General features: G+C 45.7%; 1 protein-coding gene across 1 annotated transcript in view; it reads right to left on the reverse strand.

Moving 5' to 3' along the window:
• Positions 1 to 27,500, reverse strand: part of LOC134070949 (receptor tyrosine-protein kinase erbB-4-like) — a 252,134-nt gene that overhangs the window by 103,350 nt on the left and 121,284 nt on the right. The window contains exon 3 of the mRNA XM_062527490.1: positions 2,937 to 3,123. Coding sequence (XP_062383474.1) covers positions 2,937 to 3,123 — 187 coding nt within the window. The remainder of the gene's footprint in view (positions 1 to 2,936; positions 3,124 to 27,500) is intronic.

Consider the following 27,500-nt stretch of genomic DNA (forward strand, 5'->3'; position numbering starts at 1 on the left):
GTTGCACGCACGGCTCCATAAGTCTATCCACATCTTCAGTTTCAGATCTTGGGGCCATGGAAGAACCTCCATCTTGGGCTTACATATAAGGCCTCTTGTGGCCATTGTTAGGATAATTAACCTGTTGATCCACTACCAACACATCGGCCATATACATATATTCATACTTCCATCACAAGAAGAGTTAGCTGCATTTTTTAGAACTCTGGTAAGAAACCTGCATCTATGACTGGCCTAAAATGTGCTGACGGGACATTATTCCCATTTTTCCTGATTTGGGATTTGGGAAGCGTTTTATGGTTGCAGATTTATCTGCAGAGCTTCCCCTACAGGTTCAGCGTGTATATTTTACAAAACTCCCCAACCAGCCAGTCTCCCTTTTACAGTAATGAGCATGATCGCGAGGCTGGAGACTTTCTGTTTGCATGCGTGTTTTTTCCACTCTGAGAGGCGCTCAGGGGAAGCGAGACAGCCGTCATTCAACCCGAAATAAGTCAAATAACCGTTCCAATGACTCCGAAGCTGATAAGTTCAGGGAAATTAAGATAAAAGAACTTGCATAGTTCACCTTTAAAGGTATACTATGCAACGTTTTTCAGTTAATCAATTTGTTCCATACTGTTATATATGATTAAATGAGTCATTACCGGTCGAACAGTGTGTTTTTTGAACACTCTAGTGGTCTGTAGCGGTAAAACCACACTTGCAACTTCAGGAGACCCCGGGCACGCACCCATGCTCTACTCCAGGAAGTGTCATAAAGTCTCATGAAAAGGCACGGCAGACTGACCGATTGATTTTTGTCAAATATACACGCTAAAGCTGTAGGGTAAGCTCTGCAGAGAAATATGCAAGCATAAAACGAGCGAAAATGAAAAGTGAAAGCGAAACCGGCGATGAAATCGCCAATCCTGCATAGTATACCTTTAATACAGCTACTCATATTTTGTATTCTAAACATTACATGGATTATGTTACTGCCTAACACTGCTGAACAACAACCCTCCTAATAGTTGGAGAGGGAGAGGTGTCCTTTTTAAGAAATACTACACTTTTTTCCCCCTAAAACACACCTTTATTCATTGCGGCCAAAACGTTTATATCAACCTCTTTTGTCCAAAAGACCAAATTACATCAACCTTGCTTGGATGCAAACTTCTAATGTTGGATTTTGTGGTGAGGCAGGAGAGCTTCTCTCCTGATAATTCCTCCATGAAGGTCAAATTGCACATGTCCTTCCACAGTAGACTCTGCTGAGTCTGAAGGTCTGTTGCAGTCAAATGGGGATTTAGATTTTCCTTTCAAGCAATCTTACAACAAGTTCTTTCGGAAAGTTTTGTTGATCTTTCAGATCTCAACATGACCTCAAGTCTTCCTAGTAGACGGCCTTTTCTTAAAAGCGTTACGACCTAAGGCAACTTCCTGACAATGCTTTGGGAGGAATCTGACTATACAGCAAGATATTTGTATGTCTGAATGTCTGTTTGGTCAGAGTATTGCTGACAATCCAAGTGAGTGCAAGGTGACCGTGAGTGCAGTGTTGAGTCCAACATTTTGTCAAACTGAAATGAAGCAGAAGCAAATCTTGACCTTCACAACATGGCCACCACTTCCACGGGCACAATCAGGTGCACCTATTTGTATAGAAACTACACTAATTATTCTTGTTCTACACTAACTATTCTATTCTAATTATATTCTAATTCTAATGAGTTTTTGTGCTATAGGAACACACGGTTGCCACTTGCTTGGACAGGTTTAAGGAGGAGTAGTTAATGTCGACTCTTTTTGAAGCATGGACATGTGCCTCCTGTGGACATAGCCCATACCAGCTAAATTGAGGTCTGAGATGTATGTTGGTAAAAGTGAGGTGAGCACTATTTAAGGGTTCCCGAGCCTTATCATGGTGTTCCTTTCCTACTCCTAGCCGCACTTCAAATCTTGAAATGTTTCATAACTTTCTTCCTAACAAGCTCTGAAAGCAAGTCTGTGAGTCCACAGCATGCTACAACTCATGCTACAGCTCAGATATGGAGTAGTGAGACCTGAGAAAATGGCCTGTGGGGTAGCCTATGAAGTGTAGGGCTAAGTATGAATGATTATGTACCTTTACTGATGCCCCATAGTAGAAATTCAACTTCATGAAATGTTATGCAGTTACAGGAACTTCAAAGGAACTTCAAATATCTTTTACAATCAAGATGTCAACATAACAGATAGAATGGTAGATAAGGTCATGCATCGTATGCAGTGTATGTGGCCTATTGTGTTAACAAGTGCCAGTGTTAACAAGTTTGCATAAGCTCGGGGTCAGAGTTAATGTGAGCCTATGTGGTGGTCCCTGTGATGCTGCTACCCTCTATATCTTTGTCCTTTATATGGTGCTGCTGCAGTCTGCAGATATAAAGTGACTGTGTGCCAGGGTATAAATAGCATTACTAGCTATGGACAACTGGGTGCGTGTCTCTGCTATGCCCTGCTTTATGCACCCATTTGGAAATAGCCACATAGGCTATTCCCACTGGATACAAATAGCCTTGTTGGCTATTAACACCTGGGTGCACCTGGGGTTTTTTGTCTTGATCTGCATCTTTTTCCAACTGTCCATCTTACATGGTATACATTTTGTGTGTGTGTGTGTGTGTGTGTGTGTTGCCCGAGTGCGAGTACCTGCGGTCTACGACCCATGACATATCGGAATCCAACAATACACTCACATGTGGTGCATGCATCATATGAACATAACTGAAGTGTGTTTTTGCAAGTTTCATACAATGTCAACACTCACTTCCTGTTGAATGTGACATTGATATTCACTAGTCTAGGAGGCAAATATGTGTGGTACAATGATGTGCTTCCAAGTAACCAATTAATGAGATCCATTTTGTAATAGAAAGAGGAACAAGACAGAATAAGGAACAGAGCTTGTGGCAGACCTGTAAGGTTCTGTAGTCCCAGTTGTCTCAGGCCGTAGTTGCCATCTCGCCGGTAGTTGAGGAAGATGGCGAGCGCGTAGCGGCCCTCGTAGAGTTTGGTTCCGCGGATGATGCGCAGGTTCTCCAACGGCAGGCTGTCAAACTGGTTCAGTGCCACCAACACATAGCCCGTCACCTCCCGAATTGACTGTGGAGAGAGTACAGTGAAAGATAATTCAGAAAGGAGTCAACACTACACATGCTGTAGATTCTGTTTATTGCTTGATTTGTTCCTTACAGCCATAGTCATGGGTGGTAGTGTTGAAATGTAGCTACAAATGACAACAGCATTTGAACTGCTTTCAGTCACCTTTTTTCAGTAACATTTCAGAGTCATGACGTTGCACAGTAAACTTAACAGTGCTGTGTGGGTTTTAAGTTAGTTTAAAACAACCAGAACTAATCTAGGAAAAGCATGAGAAAGGAAACCACTTTGATATAAACATTTGTTTTAAGGTAGCCTAAAGTTAGCATGCAAACCAGCTAGCGCAAGGCCAGCTCTCTTGTAATACCACGTTGTACTACAATGCAAGTCAATGGAATTGTGCCATGTGGCGGCATGTGGCGGCATGTAGCGACATTCAAGATATCTTGGAGCCTCCTTTGAACTCCAGTTCTTCACAACTGCTAGGTGGTAAGATGTGATATCTGTTATTGTTGTCTAGAAAGTTCTGGGTGTTGGGTGTTGCACCTGAATCCATTCACTTTAATCAACTGATCTGCAACCCCTAGAGCATCAGCCAAGTTGTGTCATGAGTGCACACTTGTTAGGTTAGTCTGTAAGTGGCCTTCTGTAGACAGACGACCATACCCTAATCAAAGTGCACACTTCACACTTTCCCCGTCCGAGAAGGACAGCGATCAAAACTAAAGGACGGCAGTTTTCCCTGGCTTCTCTGCTTACGGCTCTGAAAGAGAGAATGCAGTCCGCTCAGAGCTCACGGCCATGCACAGGGGAAAAACTTTTCCCCCTCCTCGCCAAGATCACGAAGGCCGTTAAACTCACAGTGGAGAAGGACGTCTAATCAGGGCTGCGTGATATCATTTAGAGAGATAATGGCCCTGGAGACGGAGAAACTCCTCTGGCCTGACGCTCATATCAATCATGCTGACACCCAATCCCCCCCTGCTCGACGCCTGCTGTCATTAGTGAAGCCAGTGGACAGGTTTACTCCGTGGAATGGCGTGTGTGTGTGTGCGTGTGTGTGTGCGCGTGTGTGTGCATGTGTGTGCAAGGATGAGTGTGTGTGTGTGTGTGTGTGTGTGTGTGTGTGTGTGCGTGTGTGAGTGTGTGTGTATGTGTGTGTGTGTGTGTGTGTGTGTGTGTGTGCGTGTGTGCGCGTGTGTGTGTGTGTGTGTGTGTGTGTGTGTGTGTGTGTGTGTGTGTGTGTGTGTGTGTGTGTGTGTGTGTGTTTGTGTGTGTGTGTGTGTGTGTGTGTGTGCGTGTGTGTGTGTCAAGTAGGGCTAACCAATGCCAACAGCCCGATCACACACCAGGTCCCAGGATACCTCTGCCTCCCATGAAAAATTCATTTGAGTCCGTTCGCTGGTGTCACTGACAGCTGTCAAGTGTTATTCATGTTAACCCCCAGACCCAGAACCTGCACAGGCATAGGCCCAGCCTTGCTGTGGTCGGCCACATAAAGTGGACACCATGTCCACCTACCCTCGCCTGAACAGAAAGAGTGGCAGCTACGGGGAACTAGGACATGCTAATGATTTGTGTTGTCTGACTAGACTCCTGAACAGATCCTATACGTGGTGAGCACAGACACGGGGCTGTTACATATGACAGATGGCGGAACGCTGCTGTTCGGGATACATTTCATAACTCCGTTCCTTTGGGGCTAATTTTGAAAGATTGTAGAAAAAAAGGCATTATGTCCACTAGACTAGAGCTGTCACTTCATCACTGACACATCAACCTGATCATTATAGACGTCTAGGACATATATCTTAAAGATATACGCTCCTTAGCCCTGACACCTACTGCTTATATCAGCTGTTAAACATTGACGCTTACAGAGGCTTCTCACTATATACTACTCTGTAAGATATATTCACAGAGAGGATATTTTGGACATATTCACTGCTTTATGTGTATGTAAGCTGTCTTATGTTTAAGCAATAAGCCCCAAGAGGCTGATAGGTTTCACTCATTATATAGCAGCTAACGGGTGTTGTTATGCATGACGTGCAATCGGAGTGCTGTTCTATATTCAGTGCAGCCTATGGACTTGAGTGACTTATTGCTTTTCTAAAACGGTTACTACATTTATGGCAAGATGTCATGAAATAAAGGAACAGCAATGATTTATTCATAGATTATATACATTTTTCCATAAAAAAAAATACTTCCTCTATCAGAATGGTTACGGTAATGCTTACGCTATCTTATTCCTAAGTAACACAAACAGTCAGTCTAAACTGACAATTGATTATGCTTACATTACACCTTGAAAGTTGAACCAAGTTCAACGCTAGCGTTAGACCTACACTGGAGATGCAACCATTGTGAACCATAGCAAACAATAGGAAATCTGTTTGCCGCTAGTCAATGTGATCCCCTGCCTAACTTTTGTATCAAGTTGTGGTAGGGCAGTGGTATAGAACACAATGAAACACAATGCGGTCAACATGTGGGGTTGATTATACAATGGCATTGAACGCGATTCAGCCAATCCTAATTAAGGACTGGAGCTATCCATTTTAGAATTTATTCTATTCTATTATATTCTTTTCTAGGGAGGACTATTCTCTTGTCCTCTCTAGTTCACCTTAGTGGGGTGGCACTTGATTCATACCACAATCCACTGGATGGGTCAGTCACATGGGAACACTGGAGATAACAACCATTTCATGTCACGTCTAAAAATGGACACCCGTATTTGAATTAAAGAGGCGTAATTTGTCAGTTACATCATGTCGGATGCTCCTTGGATGGAGTTAAGCTGGTAACCTCTTTCAAAACATCAAAATGGCTGGTGCCCACACAGCCTCTTGTTTGACACATCAAACAATAGCGACGGGATAACCGCCTCTACAATTAGCATGATTATACCATGCCAATCATTTTCCTGAAAAAGCCTATTAATTATGGTTGAAATAAATTACAGCTGTGTCTCTTTTGAATGCCAAATTCTCTTTTGTGTGCCATTTCTTTAGACATTGGTGGTTTCCAGATGGCAACAATGACTGCCTGGACTGGCAAAGGAGAGCAGATTTGTAAATAACTTCTTTGTCTTGCAGCGTTTTTTTTAAGTAGTCAAATTATGTCAGAAGACCACACAACTTTGCTATTTTGGTCACAGGACACAAAAGTGAACTTCACTAAAACTTCTTCAATTACAAACAACTCCATTTAAGTGGATGTTATGATGCTCGTGCCATAGCCTACGATTCCTATCCATCAAACCAAATCCCAGAGAAGCATTAATAAGGAGGCTTAATAGCCTTAAGCCTAATAAACCATCTCTATTCTGCAATGAATGGGACTTTAAATAGCCTATCTTAGCTTAGCTTAAAATACATCCAACACATTGTCTATCCTGCATACTGAGAATGTCTGATGTCTGCTTCACACCTCTGTCTCCTCAACAATGAGCCTTGCATTTCCCAATGAGTCTCCCCTCCTCGTGTCTTCTTCACTGAGAGCAGTGATTGAGCACTAAATGAGCGGTAATTATGTGGCAGTGGGAAGAGCATGACGAGCCTAAGTGAAGCACAGGCTCCCAAGGAGCCACTGAGGCAGTGTGTGTGAGTGTGTGTGTGTGTGTGAGTGTGTGTGTGCGCGCGCGTGTGAGTGTGTGTGTGTATCGGGAGTGGGAGTTTATGGGGGGAGGTTCCAACCCTGACTCAGCTCTGAATGTGCTGAGGTGATGGACTGACTTCTGGAGGCTCATGGGCTCATCCCTCTCTGTCCCACTGCCCATGGCAACGTCCAGTCCTGCTGCTGAAAAAAAAAATACCACGGCAACGCTCTTTTGCTGTTCCTTAGCAACCAACGAAAAAAAAATTCACAAAGGAGAGAGAGAGAGGGAGAGGGACGCATACAGAGAGGGGTGGAGAAAAGGCCGGATTTCAGTTGTAATTTGCCTAATTTAATTAAAGGATTACTTTGCTTTGTTCAGCCCCTCTATGGATAATATTGTTTACTTTGACACTATTTAATTTCCTTCATTCCCCCGAAATTGTTATTAGAAAGCAAGCGGATCAATTCCTTTTCCTCGAGAACTGCAAAAGAAGAAAGACAGTGAGAAAGACAAGAGACGGCGCGGAGTCAGGCGGGAGGTAAACAAAAAGCATCTGTTCTCCTCTCCCTGTCTTTTCCTCCCATCTCTTTCTCTCTCTTTCTGTGTCTCTGTCTCTCTCCATCTGATATATTTTTTTTAATATCGACTAGCATCAAACCGCAAAGCAAGGTGCCTGTCACAGACGACTCTTTCCCCCTCTCCTGCCAGGGAGCATGTATAATGTGATTAGCGACTGCCTCAACCTTGAGCTTGGCAACACTGAGGAACTCATCCCAATTAGGAGGAACCCACAAGCATACAATGAACCAATACAAATCCATTCACCCTATGCCTCAAACACATCTAAAGAAAATGCACTAACATGCACACATACACACACACACACACACACACGTGCACACACACACACACACACACACACACACACACACACACACACACACACACACACACACACACACACACACACACACACACACACAACACACACACACAAAATCAACTGATATGGCCGTCCCACTCTTTTTTGCTCCTTGTTTTGTAAGCCCTTACGATATACATACACCAACACACACACACACACAGACACACACACACACACGCACACACACACACACCAATGTTCAGCCGCTCTCACCTGTCTTGTCTTCCAGTGCCTGAGTGCTGCAAGACTCGGCCCATGATATACAAAGCGCCCACCAGAGTCTAGCAGGAGCCATTCCCCTCCTCTTACTCCAGAACAATCAGCAACACACAACATCAGTCAAAGGAGGCCTGCTCCCAGAGGCTCTCAGCCTCTCTCTCTCTCTCTCTCTCTCTCTCTCTCTAACTCTCTCTCTCTCTCTCTCTCTCTCTCTCTACCTTACTCTCACTCTCTCTCCCTCTCACTCTACCTCTCTCTTTCTCTTTCTATCCATGTTCAACTTTATCCTGCTGGCACAGAGCAAATATTACATTTGTTTGTAAACTGTGGGTTCATTACTTCATGCATGTGTGTGTTTGTGTGTGTTTGTGTGAGTGTGTGTGTGTGTGTGTGTGTGTGTGTGTGTGTGTGTGTGTGTGTGTGTGTGTGTGTGTGTGTGTATGTGTGTGTGTGTGTGTGTGTGTGTGTTTGTGTGCGCATGCACGTGTGTGTGTGTGTGTGACTGTGTGTCTGTCTGTGTGTGTGTCTGCATAACAGAGGGAACCAAACCCTGCAACAAACAAAACATAAATGCATTTATTCACGGCTTAATGAAGCTGACACTGAGGAGCCTCCAAACTACACTGATTTCGTCTCCGCATAATCGCATAGGCACCTGAGATCCTTCTGACCATGTTAACATGATGGAAGAGCTCTATAAAGTGTAAACATAGATGTAGAGTGCACTGATCCTCAGAACGTATCAGGATATGACACAGACCGATGTGGTATGGTTTAGCCAATACTCCTTAAGCCCAAATTCACACCAAAGATTCCCGACGCGACGAGACCGAGTCGCAGCAATGTGAATTAGATGTTGCAAGCCATCGCAAAGCATTCAACATGTTTAGTCGCTCTTGCAAGGTTTTAAAATGTTGCGGCTTGTCTCGTTGGCCTGAACCCTACTTCAGAAAGCATCAGAGTCTAGTGAAGAAACAGAAGCCACGGTATCAGCTAACCATTCCATGGGAAACGTTTTTTACAAAAACCTGGGAGAAAACAGGCAAAGGTCAAAAGGTCAAAAAATCTTCAAATATATATGGAGCTTGACATGACAGAATCTGGCAAGAAGAATCTGAAGTAAAGATTTTAACTGTTAACAGAGATGAGCCAAACAGGATTGAGTGAGAAACAACCTATCGGTCACATAGGGAAAACATGGGATACCAGGAAGAAACCAAGAACTTGGCTGTCACCGTGAATAAAATCACATGTGCAGAGACACGCCCACTCACTTATACAGACAACATCAAATGGGAGAATCTAGAACTGGGCTGACAGTGACAGTGACAGATTTCAACACCCACAGATCTTTCTTTTCAAAATATTCTTCTAAAGTTGGATTCATGTGCATTCATATGTATACTGTATGTTTAATGTGAACTTTTGAAATTTCAAGTTTCTTGAGAACAGAGAGCATATTAAGTTATACCACAGCATGTCTAGCCTTTTAGGCAGTGCAATATCAACCTATTCCTGAGAGACTTCAAGATCCAAGTTTTACACTTTCAGTATAAATTCACACACTAAAAGTCCCACTGAACGCACACCATAGAAATAAAGGATTTATCACACGGAGAGGTAGAGAGAGAGAGAGAGAGCAGGAGAGAGAGAGAGAGAGAGAGAGAGAGAGAGAGAGAGAGAGAGAGAGAGAGAGAGAGGAGGAGAGGAAGGCCACACATGAATCAGAGGGAGCTGCGGGCTAACAGCAGGTCCCTCTGAAGGGAAGCCCGCATTAGCGCTCTGTCATTTACCACAGTCCTTTCCATTCGGGAGGAAGCGGAGAGGAAAAGGACACGTTCCACTGCTCTCGAGCCGTATAGCACTTTACGGAGCTTCTCCATCTGCACTCACAATGAGAAAAATGGACCCAAGGAAACAGAAATGCACTGTTTTGTTTGGAAGATTAAAGAAGGCTAAAGACAAATGGCAAAGAACCCCACACCTACCCCACTATTAGCCATTTTGATATGTGAACATGTCCTATGATAGGCTACTATCAACAGTATTCACTGGTGGAGCTTATTTGTGAAGGAGAAGACACAAAGGGAAAGCTCAAATGGGGAGTCAAAATGAAGGACTCAAATGTGTTGTAATTGTGCCATTAAACAATCCAGAGAACACACGAGAACACATTTTTACATTACATTTCCTCGTTGGCATATTTTTAGAGAGAGAGAGAGAGAGAGAGAGAGAGAGAGAGAGAGAGAAACAGAGAGACAGAGAGAGAGAGACATAGCACTCAGGTGTTCAAGCTCACTACACATGGCTTTCACGTCGCAAAAATATGTGCAAAAGCAGTCATTTTTTTTCTCTCCCAGGTGGAAAACAGACAGGTAAAACCTCCAAATGACTTTGAAACACCTGCTTATTGTGAGAGCGGGTTCTCCATGTTAAAGTGGGGATGGTGTTGACGTTGTAAAAAGCATGGCACTGACACCCTTATCCTCTTATGTTTGGAATACGGGATGATGGAGATGTAGTCTCTTCTCCCTGCACATACTGGCATGAGAATCTCTTATCTGCACCCAGAGGAGGAGCCACTACAAATACTACAGTTGAGTGCCACACTTTTTCAGGCTTTATGTCGCCTGAATACTTTGAAGACAAAGTGGAGGTAGGCCAAGGCAATGTATGCCTCCAACATACAGATATGCTGAGAACTAACAGAACTGAGGTTAAACAGTAAAAGTGAGGATATGGAGTCGCTGAACTTGCTGGAAAATACTTTATCCGCAAGTGAACCTTACACATGGAAACATTGGGCAAAGACCCAGAACAACGTCCTCCAAAAATATACTGCTAATATATCCATTAATACACATACGCCACAGTTTTCTACAACATAACACACTGCGCGTAAAAGAGTCACTGAAACTATGCCGCGTCTGCCCACATAAAACCTGTTCTCTTTTTCTTTCCCTCCCGAGACGACTTTGAAATGACACATGGGAGTGTTGGAGTGACTGCGGCTCGTTACTGATACTTGGTGTGATTTTTATTGCATCGGACAGCCAGGGAGTCTCGCATCAGCCTGTTTGTACATGAGTATCTCTGCTTGGTATTGGCACTGTCAGCAACCAAATAAAGCGGACAAACTGTTGAAATCCACGGCAGACACAATCGAAGTTAAAAATGAAAGGAATGTCAACCGATTGTTCTGAAAAACATTTTCGTGACAATGGGAACAAGATAAGCTTTTCAGGTGACAACCAGGACAGGTGGAGATGACGTTTCTACTAGCCAAAGGCATATGTAACACACACACACACACACACACACACACACGCACGTATGTACACACATACACACACACAAACACACATACACAAACATACACGCACGCACACACGCACGCACACACGCACGCACACACACACACACACACACACACACACACACACACACACACACACGCACACACGCACACACGCACACACGCACACACACGCACACAGTCCCTGGCACAGTACTTGAACTAATACACTCATTACTCCAGGCCAGGCTTACTGATGACAGATATAAAGAGTGGTGCCCAGAATCCCAAGGGAGGCGATAAAGTGCTGTTCCTAGCACTGCTGGGGCCGGGGTGCCCTGGTGGTCCTTTCCCAGGGCCCAGGGATGCTGCTCCACGCTGGAGAGGGGAAGACAGCAGCTAAATGGCCTGCCCTTCTGATGGATAGAGCCCTCACTGTGCAGGGAGCACTGTAATCTATAGGGCTCCCCAGCATGATTTTTCAAAGGCTTGAGGAGGACTTTGTGCCATCCCTTACTAGGCTATATCCATAATACATAATGTAACAAGAAAAACCCACGACATCGTTTCCTCTTTAAGCAAAAAAAATCTTTCAGGTCCACGTGGAAGTCGAGTGCTTGAAATGGTTTTGATATAAAAACCTCCTTTGATTTTATAGCGAGCTTAAATGTCTGATCCGGCACAAAAAAAAAAAAAAAAGTCGAGAGGTCGCTTAGTGTGGTGGTGACAAAAATGATTTCTGCGACAAAGAGACTTTGTCTATATCGGAGAGGGATTGAAATTACAGGGCAGAAGGTGAGAGGGACTCTTAAGGAGTTGACACCCTCTCCGAGCACCTCCACCGCGAGCTCTGGATATTGCTTTTACAGGGGGGGAGATGAGTGTCTGTGGGAAAGAGGCAGGAAGGTGAGGGTTTGCTGCAAAGGGGTGTGGAGTAGGGAGAAGGGGGGAGAGAGAGAGAGAGAGAGAGAGAGAGAGAGAGAGAGAGAGAGAGAGAGAGAGAGACAGAGAGAGAGAGAGAGAGAGAGAGAGAGAGAGAGAGAGAGAGAGAGAGAGAGAGAGAGAGAGGGGGAGAGGGAGAGGAAGCCGCAGTGAGGGGAACAGTCACCAGCTGTGAGTCAGATCCGGAGCCAGGGGAGCATGCCAGAGGAATGATACGTCTTTAAAGGATCTAAACCCTGCTCACACACACACACACACACACACACACACACACACACACACACACACACACACACACACACACACACACACACACACACACACACACACAAAAACCCATATACGCACATTAATACACACATACACACACACTCTCTCTCTCTCTCTCTCTCACACACACACACACACACATCTATCACTCACTCTCTCTTACATACACAGTGAGAGATCTTCAAAGGACCCACATACAAGCACGGGAGTTGCAGTGCTGCTGTCGACTGCGAACAAACAGGAAGGCGGGATAGGCAGTCTTGCCTCAAAGGGGATACCATTGGAAAAAGATGGCCGCGCAAATAGAGCTTCTCTGTTTTGCTAGATTAGTCCGACTTTGTTAGCAGTAAGCACCAGACGGCTGTATACTAATTACAACGATGTCAGGTTTGCTCTGGTCTTTGCGGGACATTTAGCCAAAAAAACATGGATTTCAAAAGCATCTGCTTACTCTGTAAATGGGCAATCTAAACATTTTCGTGGTACAAAAAGCCCCTGTCTTGAAAAACCACTCCATCTGTGCCAATTTAATTGCTCTCATCACAGATGGATGGCTTGTTGTGGGGGTAAATTGAGACATCAAGTTCTTACCTAATCAATCCTTAACCAGACCAAAAAACATAATCATTTCATGCATTTCAATAGTCTAAGAAGAACTAAAATATATAGCGATGTATTCATTTCACATTCAGTCATTCATATAATTTACTAATCTTCATTTCACACACTCTCTCTCTCTCTGTCTCTCTCTCCCTCTCTCTCTCACACACACACACACACATACACACACACACAGAGTCAGTTGACATTCATTCATTTAAATCATTGATACATCTTCATGACACACATACACACATTCACAGACATTCCAACTAGAACACACATTCCCGTTTTGTTTTTTGAACACAGATTCTGCAGCATTAATAATCTAAACTCCAAGAACATGAAACTGTTACAGGAACAGGAAGAGACCTGGGGCTCCTAGGTGGGACATGATAGGAATGTCGATCCCATAACCCCCCCCCCCCCCCCCTTCCCTCTTTCCTCTTCCCTCCATGGCCTCAACTCCGGACCTGATATCTCTCTGTCGAGGAGTCGGCATGCCTGTCACGGACATCACGGCGAGAATATCAATCGCCGTGACAACTGTGCATGGCAGCCGTCTATCCATCCATCCATCCATCCAGAACCCCCCACCCGCCCCCCACCCACCAAGCCTCCCGCCCACCCAGCCAACCCTCTCTCTTCCCCGGGATAATGAGACACGAGGATTGTCAGGCTCGTCTCGCGCGAAGAATTAATTAACCAAACTGTGACTGCGACTCCAACGGAGAGGATTAATGACACTCAGTCTGGGTGAGCCAGATATGAACTGAGGAGGTAACACGCCGAGGGGAGGGAGGGATAGAGGGATGGGAGGGAGGGATGGAGGGAGTGACGAACCAAAGTATCACGTCAGGACATACGCGCACCATACCTAGAGAGAGAGAAAATGAAACTGGTTTGGCTGCGTACACATGAACTGCAAAACTCTACCTACTTTGTGAAGATAAACGGTGACACAACGACTGGCAGACAAACTAGCATTAGCACACTTGCCCATCACACCTGGGTCATTGCACTGCTCAACTAAACGTTTAGCACCACATTCCGGTATGGACCGTCACCTAACTACACTATTGCATGTGAAAAATGAAGAAACAAACGGATATAATAACAGCATCATCATTACTCCAATCCATGAAAATACACCAACTGTCCTGCAATACTGTATCAAACAGTACAGATGTTATACATCATATAGCTCCACCACTAATGGACAAAAATCATAGAGCAACATATAGATGTGGGTATGAATCACATTATGAGAAACTCAGACACCCGACGGCTGGGTTTGGGGACAGCAGTTAGATCACTGTATGGTTGGATCGCTGGTACGCTGACACCGGTGCCACTGGCGTTCCGAGGCATCATCATTATCAATTTCCAGCAGAAAAAAAAACACGGAGGCTCCGAGGCCAAGGGCCACCGGTGTCCCCTTCCGCATTCCAATCGCGGCGGAAAACAATATAAATGTCACTGTCACTATTTAACGCAATCTGTTTGTTCCGCTCCATGTGGCAGGCAACATGACGCCGCGCATATTTGCCGAAAACCAGCTGTCACTGGCAGATATTAAAAATCCATAGAGGGAAACAATTTGAAGAGCGCCATAAATTAAGCTGCGTTTGAGCACTCATTTTAATATGAACGGGAGCGCTGCAGGCAAAGTTTCCGACCACCTCTAGCGTGGGGAGCAGTGTGTGTGGGGTGTGTGTGTGCGTGTGTTTGGGAGGGGGGCACAGTGTCTGCGTCGCCACAATGGGAAGCCCTGCCATATCAGTGCCTTACAGCAACGATCATGAAGTTGTGGCCGGTCGGGGAGGGGGGACGGGGCTGTCTTTGAGGAGCCCGGCAAACCACCACTAATCACCGGGATGACACTTGAGAGAGAAAAATTAGCGCTGCTGAGAGACGGTAATGAATTAAATACAAACAGCTGCTTCCTGTGCGATAAAAAAAGGACCATTGTTGCCAGAGCTAATGGCAAATTATCACGTTATTCTAGGCAAGTCGAGAGGTCCACCAATTCCCCTATCACGCGAAAGGGGGTGAGAAAAAAAAAGAGGGGTCGGCGGTAAACACGGACACTGAGCTTGGCTTTGAAAAGTAAAGTCTGAGCCGAGTGCAGAGTAAATGTCATGTGTCCAGTGAAGGTCAAGAGAGACACATTCACGGCGACGTTGTAAAAGAAGACTCGGCGAGGCTTTAAGCCAGGTGGCAGAGACCATTACGAGACCTCTCTTAACGTAGAGCCATCCCACATTTTAAATGCATAACGGCGGCAGCCGGGAGAGTGAGTGAGACTGTGAGTTGCCTGACAACACTGGGACCCAGTGGTGGAAATTTCCAGGGGGGGGGGGGGGGGGGCTCATTTGGCCCCATGTAAACAGTCTCATCAAACTCATCCCAGTCTGAGCGCTCGGCGTTTGAATGTTTAATACGACGCACACTCACTCCAGTGCCAAATGTTTATTCAGTGAACTCGCTCGTCTTTGATAAATACATCTATGGCCTAATTTAAGATCCTCTGTTGTTTCTAGCTTTGTTTACCCGTTTGTTTGTCTCATCAAATATGTACATATTGGGATTAGATGTCAATATATGTGCAATGCAATGCAACGTGGCACAATCTGGTCTGACTGTATTGTCAAAAAAAAATCAGAACTGCTACATTTGCATTTCCCTCAATGCAGAGGTAGGCTACACTACCAGGGCATCCTTTGTAGCCGTAGCATGGGTAGCATAATGAACATGACATATTACAATATTGTAATTGTGTATAGCAAATGTCCCCTCTCTCATAAATACCGTTACTAAACGATTTGTTTCAACATAACACTTAATGCTGCTCTGGTGTAAATGCCTTTGGGGTAATATGTATATAATGAATGAGTCATAGCTCTCTTTCTACTCTTTTCTAAAAGGATTTTAAGCTGTAAATGGGACCCGTCACAAAAAAATGCCTCAGAACAGGCTATCTATAGAGACATTCCTCCGAGAGCAGTTTTAATAAGAAGAAATAAATAACAGGAGAGCTTTCTCGTTCACCTCAGTGAAATGTTTCGCAACAGTTATACAGTTATTAAAATAAAGGACAGAAATAAATAGGTATATCAAACTAATAAAGATTATATTCTGTCCTCAAACGTACAAAATTCATACATTTAAATTAAATGAAATAGTTCTATGGCTCCCCTGGTTCTGTCAGCTTAAAGACTGCCCAAACACTCCAGCCACTTGTGAATCTACCGGCTATTCTATTTGTGCCTCTCCGCGTTAGCTGCTTGAATAGAGAGGTGAAGAGCAATATTAATGGTCTGGGAATAGACTTGGACCCAGGGCAAGGAGACGAGAAGGCATTTAACCAGAGAGGAACAGAAGACAGCGGATGACAACCCAGTTGCACCATGGGAAAGCATTGAATATCCTAATTGATTTAGTGCCTTAATCATGAACCAGGTATGTCTGTGTCATGGCCAATATTGTCCAATTTGATGTGCGAAAGGCACACCGAGGATTCGTCCTGATGAATGGCGATCGTTCAATTATTGCACGTTTTTATTGTCACACCTTTTAATTTGACGGTAATCACTTCCTGCTGTCTGTAATTGCTGTAAGAAATTAATTTCACCTCCGAGACCCCGGTCAGTGCTCTGTGTCAGATCCAATCAGGCCTGGACCCAGGTGAGTTCGCCGAAACTGTTAGCAGCGATATAGCAACTTCCCGTGAGTTCGGAGGAATCCAGACAGGGACTGTGGGAGAGACTGTCTCCCTCCCTCCCTCACACACACACACACACACACACACACCACCACCCCCTGTGACTGCCTGCCTGCCTGCCAGCCTTGCCTGCCTGCCTGCCTGCCTGACTGGCTGGCTAATATTCTCATGTGTCTTACTGCACCATCAAAGTCACATCAAACATTACACTATTGAACCATTACTAAATCTCATTATCGAAATGAAAATCCCTGAATTAGCAATTGCTGTGTGTGAGAGGGGGATGGTTGCACTGGAGGTGTGTGTGTGTGTGTGTGTGAGAGTGTGTGTGTGTGTGTGTGTGTGTGTGTGTGTGTGTGTTGGAGGGTGGCTAGCATTGGCACATCCATTCGTGGCTCATTAGCGTGCGGAAGGAGAGGGCGACTCGGCGGAAATAACAATCACCATTTTCTTTATGATCTGATGGGGCAGATTTAGTCCCTGAGTCTCGCTCAAAGACACTGAGCTAAGGTCACGGGGGCGTGGGGATGGGGGGGGGAGTGACACACCTCGGAGACATTCCACCGCCTCGCTCTACCCAGAGTTCATAGCGGCAGACAGGAGTGGATGTTTGCTCGTAAACCGCTGGTGCGCATCGGCTGGATCCTCAGAGAGCCCCCCTAACACACACACACACACACACACACACACGCGCACACACACACTCTCACACACACACACACACACACACACACACACACACACACACACGGCTCACCCTATCACGCCACGTCTCGTTCCCATCAATCTGGCGCTAATAAGAAAACAAACCCAGCAGAGATCTGGAGGGCAGCCACCACCACCACCAGTGCCATCCCCCACACCCACCAATGCCATCCCCCACACCCACACCCACCAGTGCCATCCCCCAGACCCACACCCACCCCCACCAATGCCACCCCGCACACCCACCCACCAGTGCCCCCCCCGCCCCCAAGCCCCCCCCCCCGCCCTCATCACACACCCTCCTTGTCACCATTTACAGCTAGCATCCCAACTGAAATTGTTCAGTGGTCCACAGTAATACACCCGCAAACGTCTGTGCACACACACACACACACACACACACACTGCTCGGGGAGCACTCTTCAAGTCTCTGCAGGAGCGCCTCTCTTATCTGCATCAATTTCTTCCCCCACGCACATGCACACAACCGCAGGGAGGAGATGAGAGATGAGGAGCTCACATTTTTATCACACACTCACCGACACTTTCGCGTGGCTTCGATCAGAAGTACCGAGGTTAAAGAAAAAAAAAAAAAAAACATAAAATGATAACACCAAAAAAAAGCGTGATAGAGAAAGAGAGAGAGGAAAAAGAGAAAGCTGGCACAATGACTGACAGACATTCCTCCGAACTGAGTACGGACTGCCCGTTCCGGCCTCACATAATGCAAGGCGTCCATCACATAATAAAACATAATTGCCTGTCTGGTCGGGGGAAGATGGAACTCTGCGGTAGCGGTGGGCTGTTGGCTCTGCCCTGCACTCCTTCCTTCATCGGGAGCCCCCCTCCCCTCCCCTCCCCTGCCTGCCCACCCCCCCACACTCCCATTCCGTTCCTCTGTCATATTGACACACAGCTCCAGGAGCAGGGGCCACTGAGGAGCCAAGCCAGGGGACATTAAAAGTGACAGCCTTCTGTCACTCCATAACCACACACACACACACACACACACACACACACAAGCATCATAGCCATCTCTCCTGTAACAGCCACAGCTCCCGGTGTCCTGAGGACATGGCCAGAGTCGACACTATCGCTGGCCCAGCCCCTCAGCCAGGGGGCGACGAGTCGCTGAGATTGATTTCTCGATCGGCCCTGGGCCCACCACTGCAGTACTGACAGTACAGTCCTGTGAAACTCTTGGCTAATCAAGATAAACATTAAAATAGCAGCTGTCTCATAAGGTACAGAGAGAGAGAGAGAGAGAGGAAGAGAGAAATAGAAAGAGAGAGAGGGAGAGAGAGAGAAAAGTGTCTATGTAGTGCAGCACTCATACCTGAGTGAATATAGATGGATCGCCATATTCAAGATGGTCGAATGCATTCTAATAAAAAATCACTTTTCTGCTCAAACTTTAGTATGTGTCCCCTTGGGCATTCTTTCAGCTCTATATGAGGACACCAGACAGTATGAGACTAATGGCGGCAGATTTATCTAACATCTTTTGATAAACGGGACACTGTGATTTTCACAGTGACGCACCGTGTGATTTCTCAGACTGTGTATGGATTCAGACGATGGCTTCTGCAGACCTTCTCTCTAGCTGATTTCGGTTGAACTTGTGACCGAAATACCATTACATTGTATTGTCCTACAGGTCACGAATAGTCATAAAAAAAGAGATAAAGGCGTGATCAAATGAAAGCTGTGCTTTCACTCAAATGTGAATCTGCCTCCCCTGAGACCTACACTGCTCTCCTCTTCACCTCCTCCCAGATATGGTTTCATCTGTTTATTTTGTATTTGAGAAAAAAGAAAAGAAAAGAAAAGAAAAGGGAAAAGAACACACATGTGGAAGAGAGTCATTTTCCTTTCATGTTAATTCATGCCTACGAAAGGAAGTGGGTAAAAAAGTATATAATTACACAAAAGCATTCATATATTTAAGATCCGATGACGTTCTGTCAGTGGTGTGAGGTGTGTGGGGGGGGGGGGGGGGGGAAGACGGGCGAATGTTACCGATGCGCTAATTTCACCATAAAGAGCTGTAATTACGCTAACGTTCGTGCGTCGGGGGCGCCGTCCCCGAGCCCTCGGTGTGATGGCAGTTGTCCGCGCCGCCTTTCATCTCCCACTGCCAGCGGCGGGGCGGATAATGAAACGGCACCATTAGGCCGCCGCGCCGATTAATGCCTTCCTCCCACCCGCCACTCAACCCTCTTGAACCCCCCCTCCCTGCGCCCCCCCCCCCCCCCCCTCTCCTCTTGCCCTCCTGGGTGATGACTCCTCTTGTGCGCCTGGCGCAGGGTGCCGCGGAGGGGAAAGAAAAAAAAAAAGCGAAACCTACACGGCTCGCACAGCTGAAGAGGGAAAGTGGCGGAGTTAGAGTGGTTTCAGTTCGCTCGCACTCGCCCTCTCTGACATCCTCTCCTCTCCACCTCTCCCTCCCTCTTTCCCTCTCATTCTCTCTCTCTGTCTCTTCCTGTTCTCTACCTCTCATTATCTCTCTCTATCTCTCTCTCTTCCTGCTCTCTACCTCTCATTCTCTCTCTCTCTATCTTTCTCTCTCTTCCTGCTCTCTACCTCTCATTCTCTCTCTCATTCTCTCTCTCTCTCTTCCTGCTCTCTCCCTCTCATTCTCTCTCATTGTCTCTCTCTCTCTTTCTTTCTGCTCTCTCCCTCTCACTCTCTCGTTCTCTTTCTCTCTCTCTCTTCCTGCTCTCTCTCTCATTCTCTCTCTCTCTCTTCCTGCTCTCTTCCTCTCATTTTCTCTGTGTAAATTATGGTTTTTGACTAACAGTGGGCACAACGGCAGTGTGACCATGGCACAAAAGGCTGAGCTATAGTCGAGTTGAAAACGGATATTAAGTCTACTGTGAAACTCACAACATGACAAATTAAACATGGATTACAAATGTGCCAAACTAGACGTCACTTTTTTTCGGTAAGACAGACAAATAAATAAACAAACAAAAGCGTAAGCTACTGCATCTTTCCTGGAAACCTTGCAGAAGACGTTCCATATTAAAGGGAAATGGAATCTGCTTGTTTGACATTTCTCTTCATTTTGCGTTACGCATGTGATTTTGCTTATTTGTTTGTTGTTGTTTACTAGTTGGTTTATATAAATGTGCCACAAAGAGGGCAGCTTGGTGTAAATGTGGTCAATTGTGTACACTTACACTCACGACTTTCATGTAGCTGAACTAAATAGTGAATGACTCACACACGCGCACACGCACACACACACACACACACACAAACACACACCCCTCTACAGAGGCCACTGAGCCGGACAATCCCCTCTCGTACGATTGGCCTTGATTAATGACTGACTCTATTCCACACTACATCCTAATTACAACCAAGCAATTGGATTTCGTGGGGTTGGTGCTAAGCAGAAGGCTGAGGGATAAAGAGGAGTGTGTGTGTGTATGTGTGTGTCCGTGTTTGTGTGTGTGTGTGTGTGTGTGTGTGTGTGTGTGTGTGTGTGTGTGTGTGTGTGTGTGTGTGTGTGTTTGTGTGTGTGTCTGCGTGTCTGTGTGTCTGTCTGTCTGTCTGTGTCTCTGTGTGTATGTACTGTATGTGTGTGTGTGTGTGTGTGTGTGTGTGTGTGTCGAGAGTGGTTATGAAGAAATCATGATGGGGGTTGAGAGGGGGTTTGTTTATTCCTCCATGAACAACCCCCCCCCATCCCCCACCTCCCCGCACGCAAAAAACCCCACTCTTGTCATGTCCACCGGCAATGTGTCCAGCCCTGACTGCAATTGGATGCTAATCAACATTTCGTTAGCGTGGGTGGGCTATTATACTCGGCGGGTGATGGATGGAACAATTGTTTCTTAGCTAAACGTTTATACAATCCTAATGAGGCCACGTTACAATGGCTCCTTCCAATTTTGTCAGGAGGAGAGCGGCAAGTACAAGGAAAGGAATTCACCACTGGTTTGGTCACCGCTGCAAAAATATGCTTGAGGCACAGACCGAAAATGCATGAATGCAGTATCACTAAATAATCAGTGGCTCATAAATGGTCTTGCAAGTCACCAGTGATCATGTCCTCCCATACTGTAAATTACATTAGGAATTAAGGATTAAGGAATTAAGGGATTTCATTATGAAATTAAAATGGTTGTTACTTGCCAAATATATAAATTGCCAAAATATAAGTATATCATTCCAAGTATGATTACTACTAAGTATAATTTCTTCAAAACCCAGTCTTCTACCAAATTATGCTTTTAAAAAAACATGTTTTTAAAAGGCGAAGGCCAGATATGAGATCTCCAGGCGCTATTCAGGACTACCTTTATCCCTCCCATCTCCTGCTACAAGGACAAAGTAAAGGGGGGGCAGTCAGAGCTAAAGTTCCATCTCAAGATGAGAGCCACTTTGATATGAAAGAGACACCGATAAATCAAAAGGCCAAATATTCACAAAAGCTTCGGACGAATTTGAAAGGGCCTGGGAGGCAGGACTCGGAAAAAAAGACACCCCTCCAAACTCTGTCTGATATGGAGGAGAAGAGGCCGAACAAGGGCCCCAAAGAAAATGACAGCCCGTTCCCACCTCCATGAGAAAAAGTTGAACATGTCTTAGGGATAGTCTTGGTTAGCACTGGTGCTCCAGTGGCTCAGAAGCGGCGGATTGTACTTGATGTCCATGCAAAGTGTGAATGGGACTCCTCTTGGTTGTGCCGCTATTTTTCAATCCATCCCTCAGCTTCTTAGGCTGTCCTTGCTACGCATTTTAATCTCTATCGCTCTCTCTCTCTCTCTGTGACATTCTCTCTCTCTCTCTCTGACTTTTTCTCTCTGACTCTCTCTCTCTATCCCTCTCTTTCTCTTTGTGCCACTCTTTTTTATCTCTTTTTCTCACTTTTCCACCTATTTCTTCTAGCATCTTCCTCGCTCACTCTCGCTCACATCTTTTACTCCCTTTTTCTCTCTCTGTCCCTTTTACACAGTGAGATGATAGGCATTAAAGTTGTCAGTCTGAAAGAGAGTACTGGATTGCTCTTCTCTCTCTCTCTGTCTCTCTGTCTCTCTCTCTCTCTATCTATCTGCAGCTGGGGGCATTGGTGATAAAAGTTCACTTGCTAGGCCATACACGTGTTCACAGGGGAATGGTGTGGTAGTTTCGCTTCTATTGTGAATGTGTGTAAGAGAAGCCTTGTGTGTGTGTGTGTGTGTGTGTGTGTGTGTGTGTGTGTGTGTGTGTGTGTGTGTGTGTGTGTGTGTGTGTGTGTGTGTGTGTGTGTGTGTGTGTGTGTGTGTGTGTGTGTGTGTGTGTAGGTGTGTGTGTGTGTGGAGGACAAAGAGTACACGAGAAAGAGAATTGTCAAAAAAGTACAAAAACTGTACATTTAGATGCTTAAATGTGTGTGTGTGTGTGTGTGTGTGTGTGTGTGTGTGTGTGTGTGTGTGTGTCTGTGTGTCTGTGTGTGTGTGTATGAAGCTAAGGTATATAAAGGCATATTCGCCCTTGCACAGTAGTCAAGGCCTGCCTTGAACCGCAACAAACCCCCATTTCCACTGACATTTACACAAGCCCTCAGCCTCTCTCTCTCTTTCTCTCTCTCTCTCTTTCTCCATCTCTCTCTCTCTCTCTCTCTCTCTCTCTCTCCTCCCATTTTCACAGTGGCGTCCTTCCCTGTCAGCCTACACACGAGCATACAGGCAAAAAAAAAAAAGAGAACAAAAAAAAACTCAATGCCCCAGTGTCCCTCTGCTCCTCAGCATGCACGGGATGCTGGGAAGGCAGCCGCGTAGAGGGCACCGGACAAAGGTCCCGTTTGTGCCGCACACAGGCCTGGGAACAGCGCGTGGGCACCATCGAGCTTTGTTTCCGGTGCATTCCGGCCATCGCGCGGACCTGCTGACCAGGCAGAGGTCGGCCCACAAGGTGTGCACGTCTTGGTATGTCCTGGCATGGCTTATTGTGTACTATAAGGAGATGAGAGGGGATACACTGTATGTATGTTTTGGAGCAAGCAAAGTGGTGATTAGTTTTACACTGATCACTGAAGTATGGTGTTTTCTTTACTTTTCTCTTTCCTCTCTCTCTCTCTCTCTCTCGTTCCTCTATTTTTGTCTATCTCTCTTTCTCTGAGGTTGTATATATGGATGTGGTGAGTCAGAGGTTCATGCACAGGTATACTTGTGGGTTATGCCTTTGCATTATTTGCTGTGTGTGCACAAGCAAGAGCGTACAACTTCGTCTTTGTATTCTTTGTCTTTGTGTGTGTGTGTGTGTGTGTGTGTGTGTGTGTGTGTGTGTGTGTGTGTGCGTGTGTGTGTGCGTGTGTGTGTGTGTGTGCGTGTGTATGTGTGTGGTGTATGTGTGTGTGTGTGTGTGTGTGTGTGTGTTCAATATTGATAGAAAAAAGGGGATAAAGGGGGAATAGAGAGAAATAAGAGAAAGTGTGATGAGAGAGAGAGCCCCGTTGGAGATTATTGGAACAATATATTTTGCATGATTGAGGTGTGTATGATCCATAGGATATCAACAAAGAGGTGATGACCACACTCGTCTCCAGGAATATTGGCTCATATTGGTTGGAAATCTTCCTGTTCCCTCAAAACACATCATTATACACAGCTTGTGCTGTTACTGGGGTAAACAAAGGAGAGTTGATTCAACCCTCATCTGTGTCACAGGCAAACATGTCAATTGTCAACACACACGCCATGTGTATGCATGTATGTGAGTGAGTGAGTGTGAGTGTGTGTGTGTGTGTGTGTGTGTGTGTGTGTGTGTGTGTGTGTGTGTGTGTGTGTGATAAATAAGGTATGATAGACTGAGGTCTGAGAGAAAACATGAAATAGAACACTTCCCATATAATTCTGCATGTCATCTCCATGTTTACATCAATTTCTTGTTTTTATCATGCGTCATGTAACCAGACATTTGTTCATGTGAACACAGGATGCTTTCTGGAGGAGCATTTGTGACTCATTGTATATATTTCACATGCGCATACACCCAAACAAGATTTTAATGACGTCTGCGTATCTGTGCGTACACATAACCTGTATGTGTTTGTCAGCATGAACAGATAACATCATGATCTTTATCATAGTACTCAATAAAGAGGGGACTAGAGAGGGGAATAGAGAAGAGAAGAGAAGAGAAGAGAAGAGAAGAGAAGAGAAGAGAAGAGAAGAGAAGAGAAGAGAAGAGAAGAAGTTGATAAAGGAAGAGAGAGAGGGAAGCGGAGCAGGCCCTGGTGGTGTGGGGCTCGTGGCGGGCGGGCGGGCGGGCGGGCGGGGCGGGGTCCGGGATCCACTCTGGCATTCCGCACGAGAGCCCGAGCCCAAGGCCGGGGCGCCACCCGCCAGATTGATCAGCCTTTAATGAAGAGTCAATCAAAGTGTGGGAGATCATTAACTGGCGTGGGGAGGGCGAGGGGGCCGAGGGGGGCGGGGGAGCTCGGCGGGGCCGGCAGCGTGTTTCGGCCCTGACAGGGGGGCCAGGCGTCAGGCGGCCCGCGCGCATCGATCGCGTCCTGACCCCGAGCCGACGTGTGACAACAGAGCGACACGACGCAGAGAGCAACAGCGTGCTGAGAAACATCAACAGGTTCCTCTCTCTCTCTCACTCTCTCTCTCTCTCTCTCTCTCTCTCTCTCTCTCACTCTCTCTCTCTCTCTCTCTCTCTCTCTCTCTCTCTCTCTATCTCTCTCCCTCTCACTCTCTTTCTCTCTCTCCCTCTCTCTTTCCCTCCCTCCTCCCTTATCTAAGGTGCACTCTGTTTTGAGGAGGACAGAACAGCGAAATACCAGCCAGAACATAACACATCTCTCGAAGTTCTTTAAAATGAATAACGCAAAAATGAATAAAACAAACGTGCGTCCTACTTCTGTGCCCATTTTTAAACATTAAACCCAGCTCCCCTTCAGTATTTGGAGGGGAAACGCTCAAAACATATTTCAGTCTTGCACCACAAATGTGTGTATGCTTGTAATCATTTCAAAGCCGTGTTGTAAGGCAACAACAACAACAACAACAACAACCAACACTACCCAGTCCACTGATGCTATTTGAACAAACTGAAGCTCTGAGTCTGAACCACTTTGTGAACCATCAGGGAAGTGGTGGCTGTCAATCACGTCATAGAGCAGACAATAAAGTGCCATGGAGGATAAGAGCAGATAGCCTTAAGACACGTGCTGCACACTGACCTGGCTGCCCTATCTGCAGAGAGTAAACGATGAATCAAAAGAAGGGGATATGAAAAGGATTTATGCCCTCAAAGAGATAGAGAGAGAGGGAGAGAGAGGGAGAGAGAGATAGAGAGAGAGAGAGAGAAAAAGAGAGAGATGGAAAGAGAAAAATGTGAGATAAAGAGAAAAAGAGAGAAAAAATGGTGCCATTGAGACACCAGTAAGGGACTATATTCTTGAATGGAGTCTTATTTCACAGACAAATACACAAACCCATGTAGAAAAAAAAAGAAGGAGTTCTGCCTAGCTGTAAACACGTAAACACACACACACACACACACACACACACACACACACACACACACACACACACACACACACACACACACACACAAACACATAAAGTGCCCTCTCTGGCAGTTTTTCTATCTTCCCCTAACTCTTTCCTCCATGTTACCTACCGCTGTATACTTTTCTATTCCTATTTATCCCTCTCTCTCCCTCTTTCTCTATCTCCTTCTCTCTTTCCCTCTCTCTTCTCCCCTCTCCATGAAAGCACATCTGTCTGTCTCAGTAGAGCAGAGAGAGAGAGAGAGAGAGAGAGAGAGATGGGAGGCAAGGTGGAAGGGAGGAGCTGAGGAGAATTTCAAGTCCCCTGTGTCTCCCTGCAGAGCAGCTGTCCCATGCTGTGCTGTGCCATGCCCATCCCCAGGCACACAGCAGCAGGCACACAGCAGGACACACCTAGCCCCACTCCAGCCAGACACCAGCACCAACACAACTGTGACATGAGCCATCAGTCTGTCTATCTGTCTGCTCATCTATCTATCTATCTATCTATCTATCTATCTATCTATCTATCTATCTATCTATCTATCTATCTATCTATCTCCCATGTTTATAGGATTTGTATACAGTATGTAAGATCTATATTCATAGATTCATAGTTATTCTTAGGTTGCTGTTTTTTTTGTCTTATTCCTAAGCCTTCTTCAATTAGTCACGGTCTCCAGAATCATGTCCTATCAGACATCCTGTCTGAACTAACAGGTCTGATTGGGGCTGCTGAATTTGATTGTGCTTCTAATCAGAGAGAGAGAGAGAGAGAGAGAGAGAGAGAGAGAGAGAGAGAGGCCACGGAGGAGAGAGAAATGCAGATGGACCCTAAGTGAAGCTGAGCTGGATAGAATTATTCATTTTTCATCAACCTTAATGAATTATGGGACGATTGCCAATGGAGCTTCGGTCAGGAAAGCAGAACGACCCGATCCAGACTATGATCCAGATTATGATCCAGATTGCTTAGACAGTGACTGTCCCTCTTTATCAGAGGTCTTTATGGTAAATAAGGATCATGATTATTCATTATTCAAAGTTCATTCTTTTTAGTCCCTCAATCAAAGTACATTTGAGTGGCATTTCAATATGGCATGGGTGCTTACGGAATAGGGGATGGCTTCAGTGGATCCCTAGGGTGCCTCTTCTATGATTAAACTTAAATGGACTTGCATATGATGCCATATATGTGAATGCTTCATTATCAATTCATGCCATTCACAGTAAAAATAAAATGGATTAATGTATGATATTCTGCAATAACGGAGCTGGCTATCCCTTCTCTGTGGTGTTGGTGGAGAATACACACACACAGCGCGCACATGCACGCACGCACGCACGCACACACACACACACACACACACACACACACACACACACACACACACACACACACACACACACACACACACACACACACACACAGACACACACACAAAACACAGATGTTCACCTGTGGCTTCCAAAGCAATATCCTCATATGAGAGATCTGGCAGGAGAGACGGTCTTCTCCATCCACTCAAACATGCAGCGCATTCCACCACATTTGTACAGAGAGGGGCTCAGCTGCACGACACACACACACACACACCC

The sequence above is a fragment of the Sardina pilchardus genome, chromosome 23, assembly GCF_963854185.1.
Source record: "Sardina pilchardus chromosome 23, fSarPil1.1, whole genome shotgun sequence".
Classification (NCBI taxonomy): domain Eukaryota; kingdom Metazoa; phylum Chordata; class Actinopteri; order Clupeiformes; family Clupeidae; genus Sardina; species Sardina pilchardus.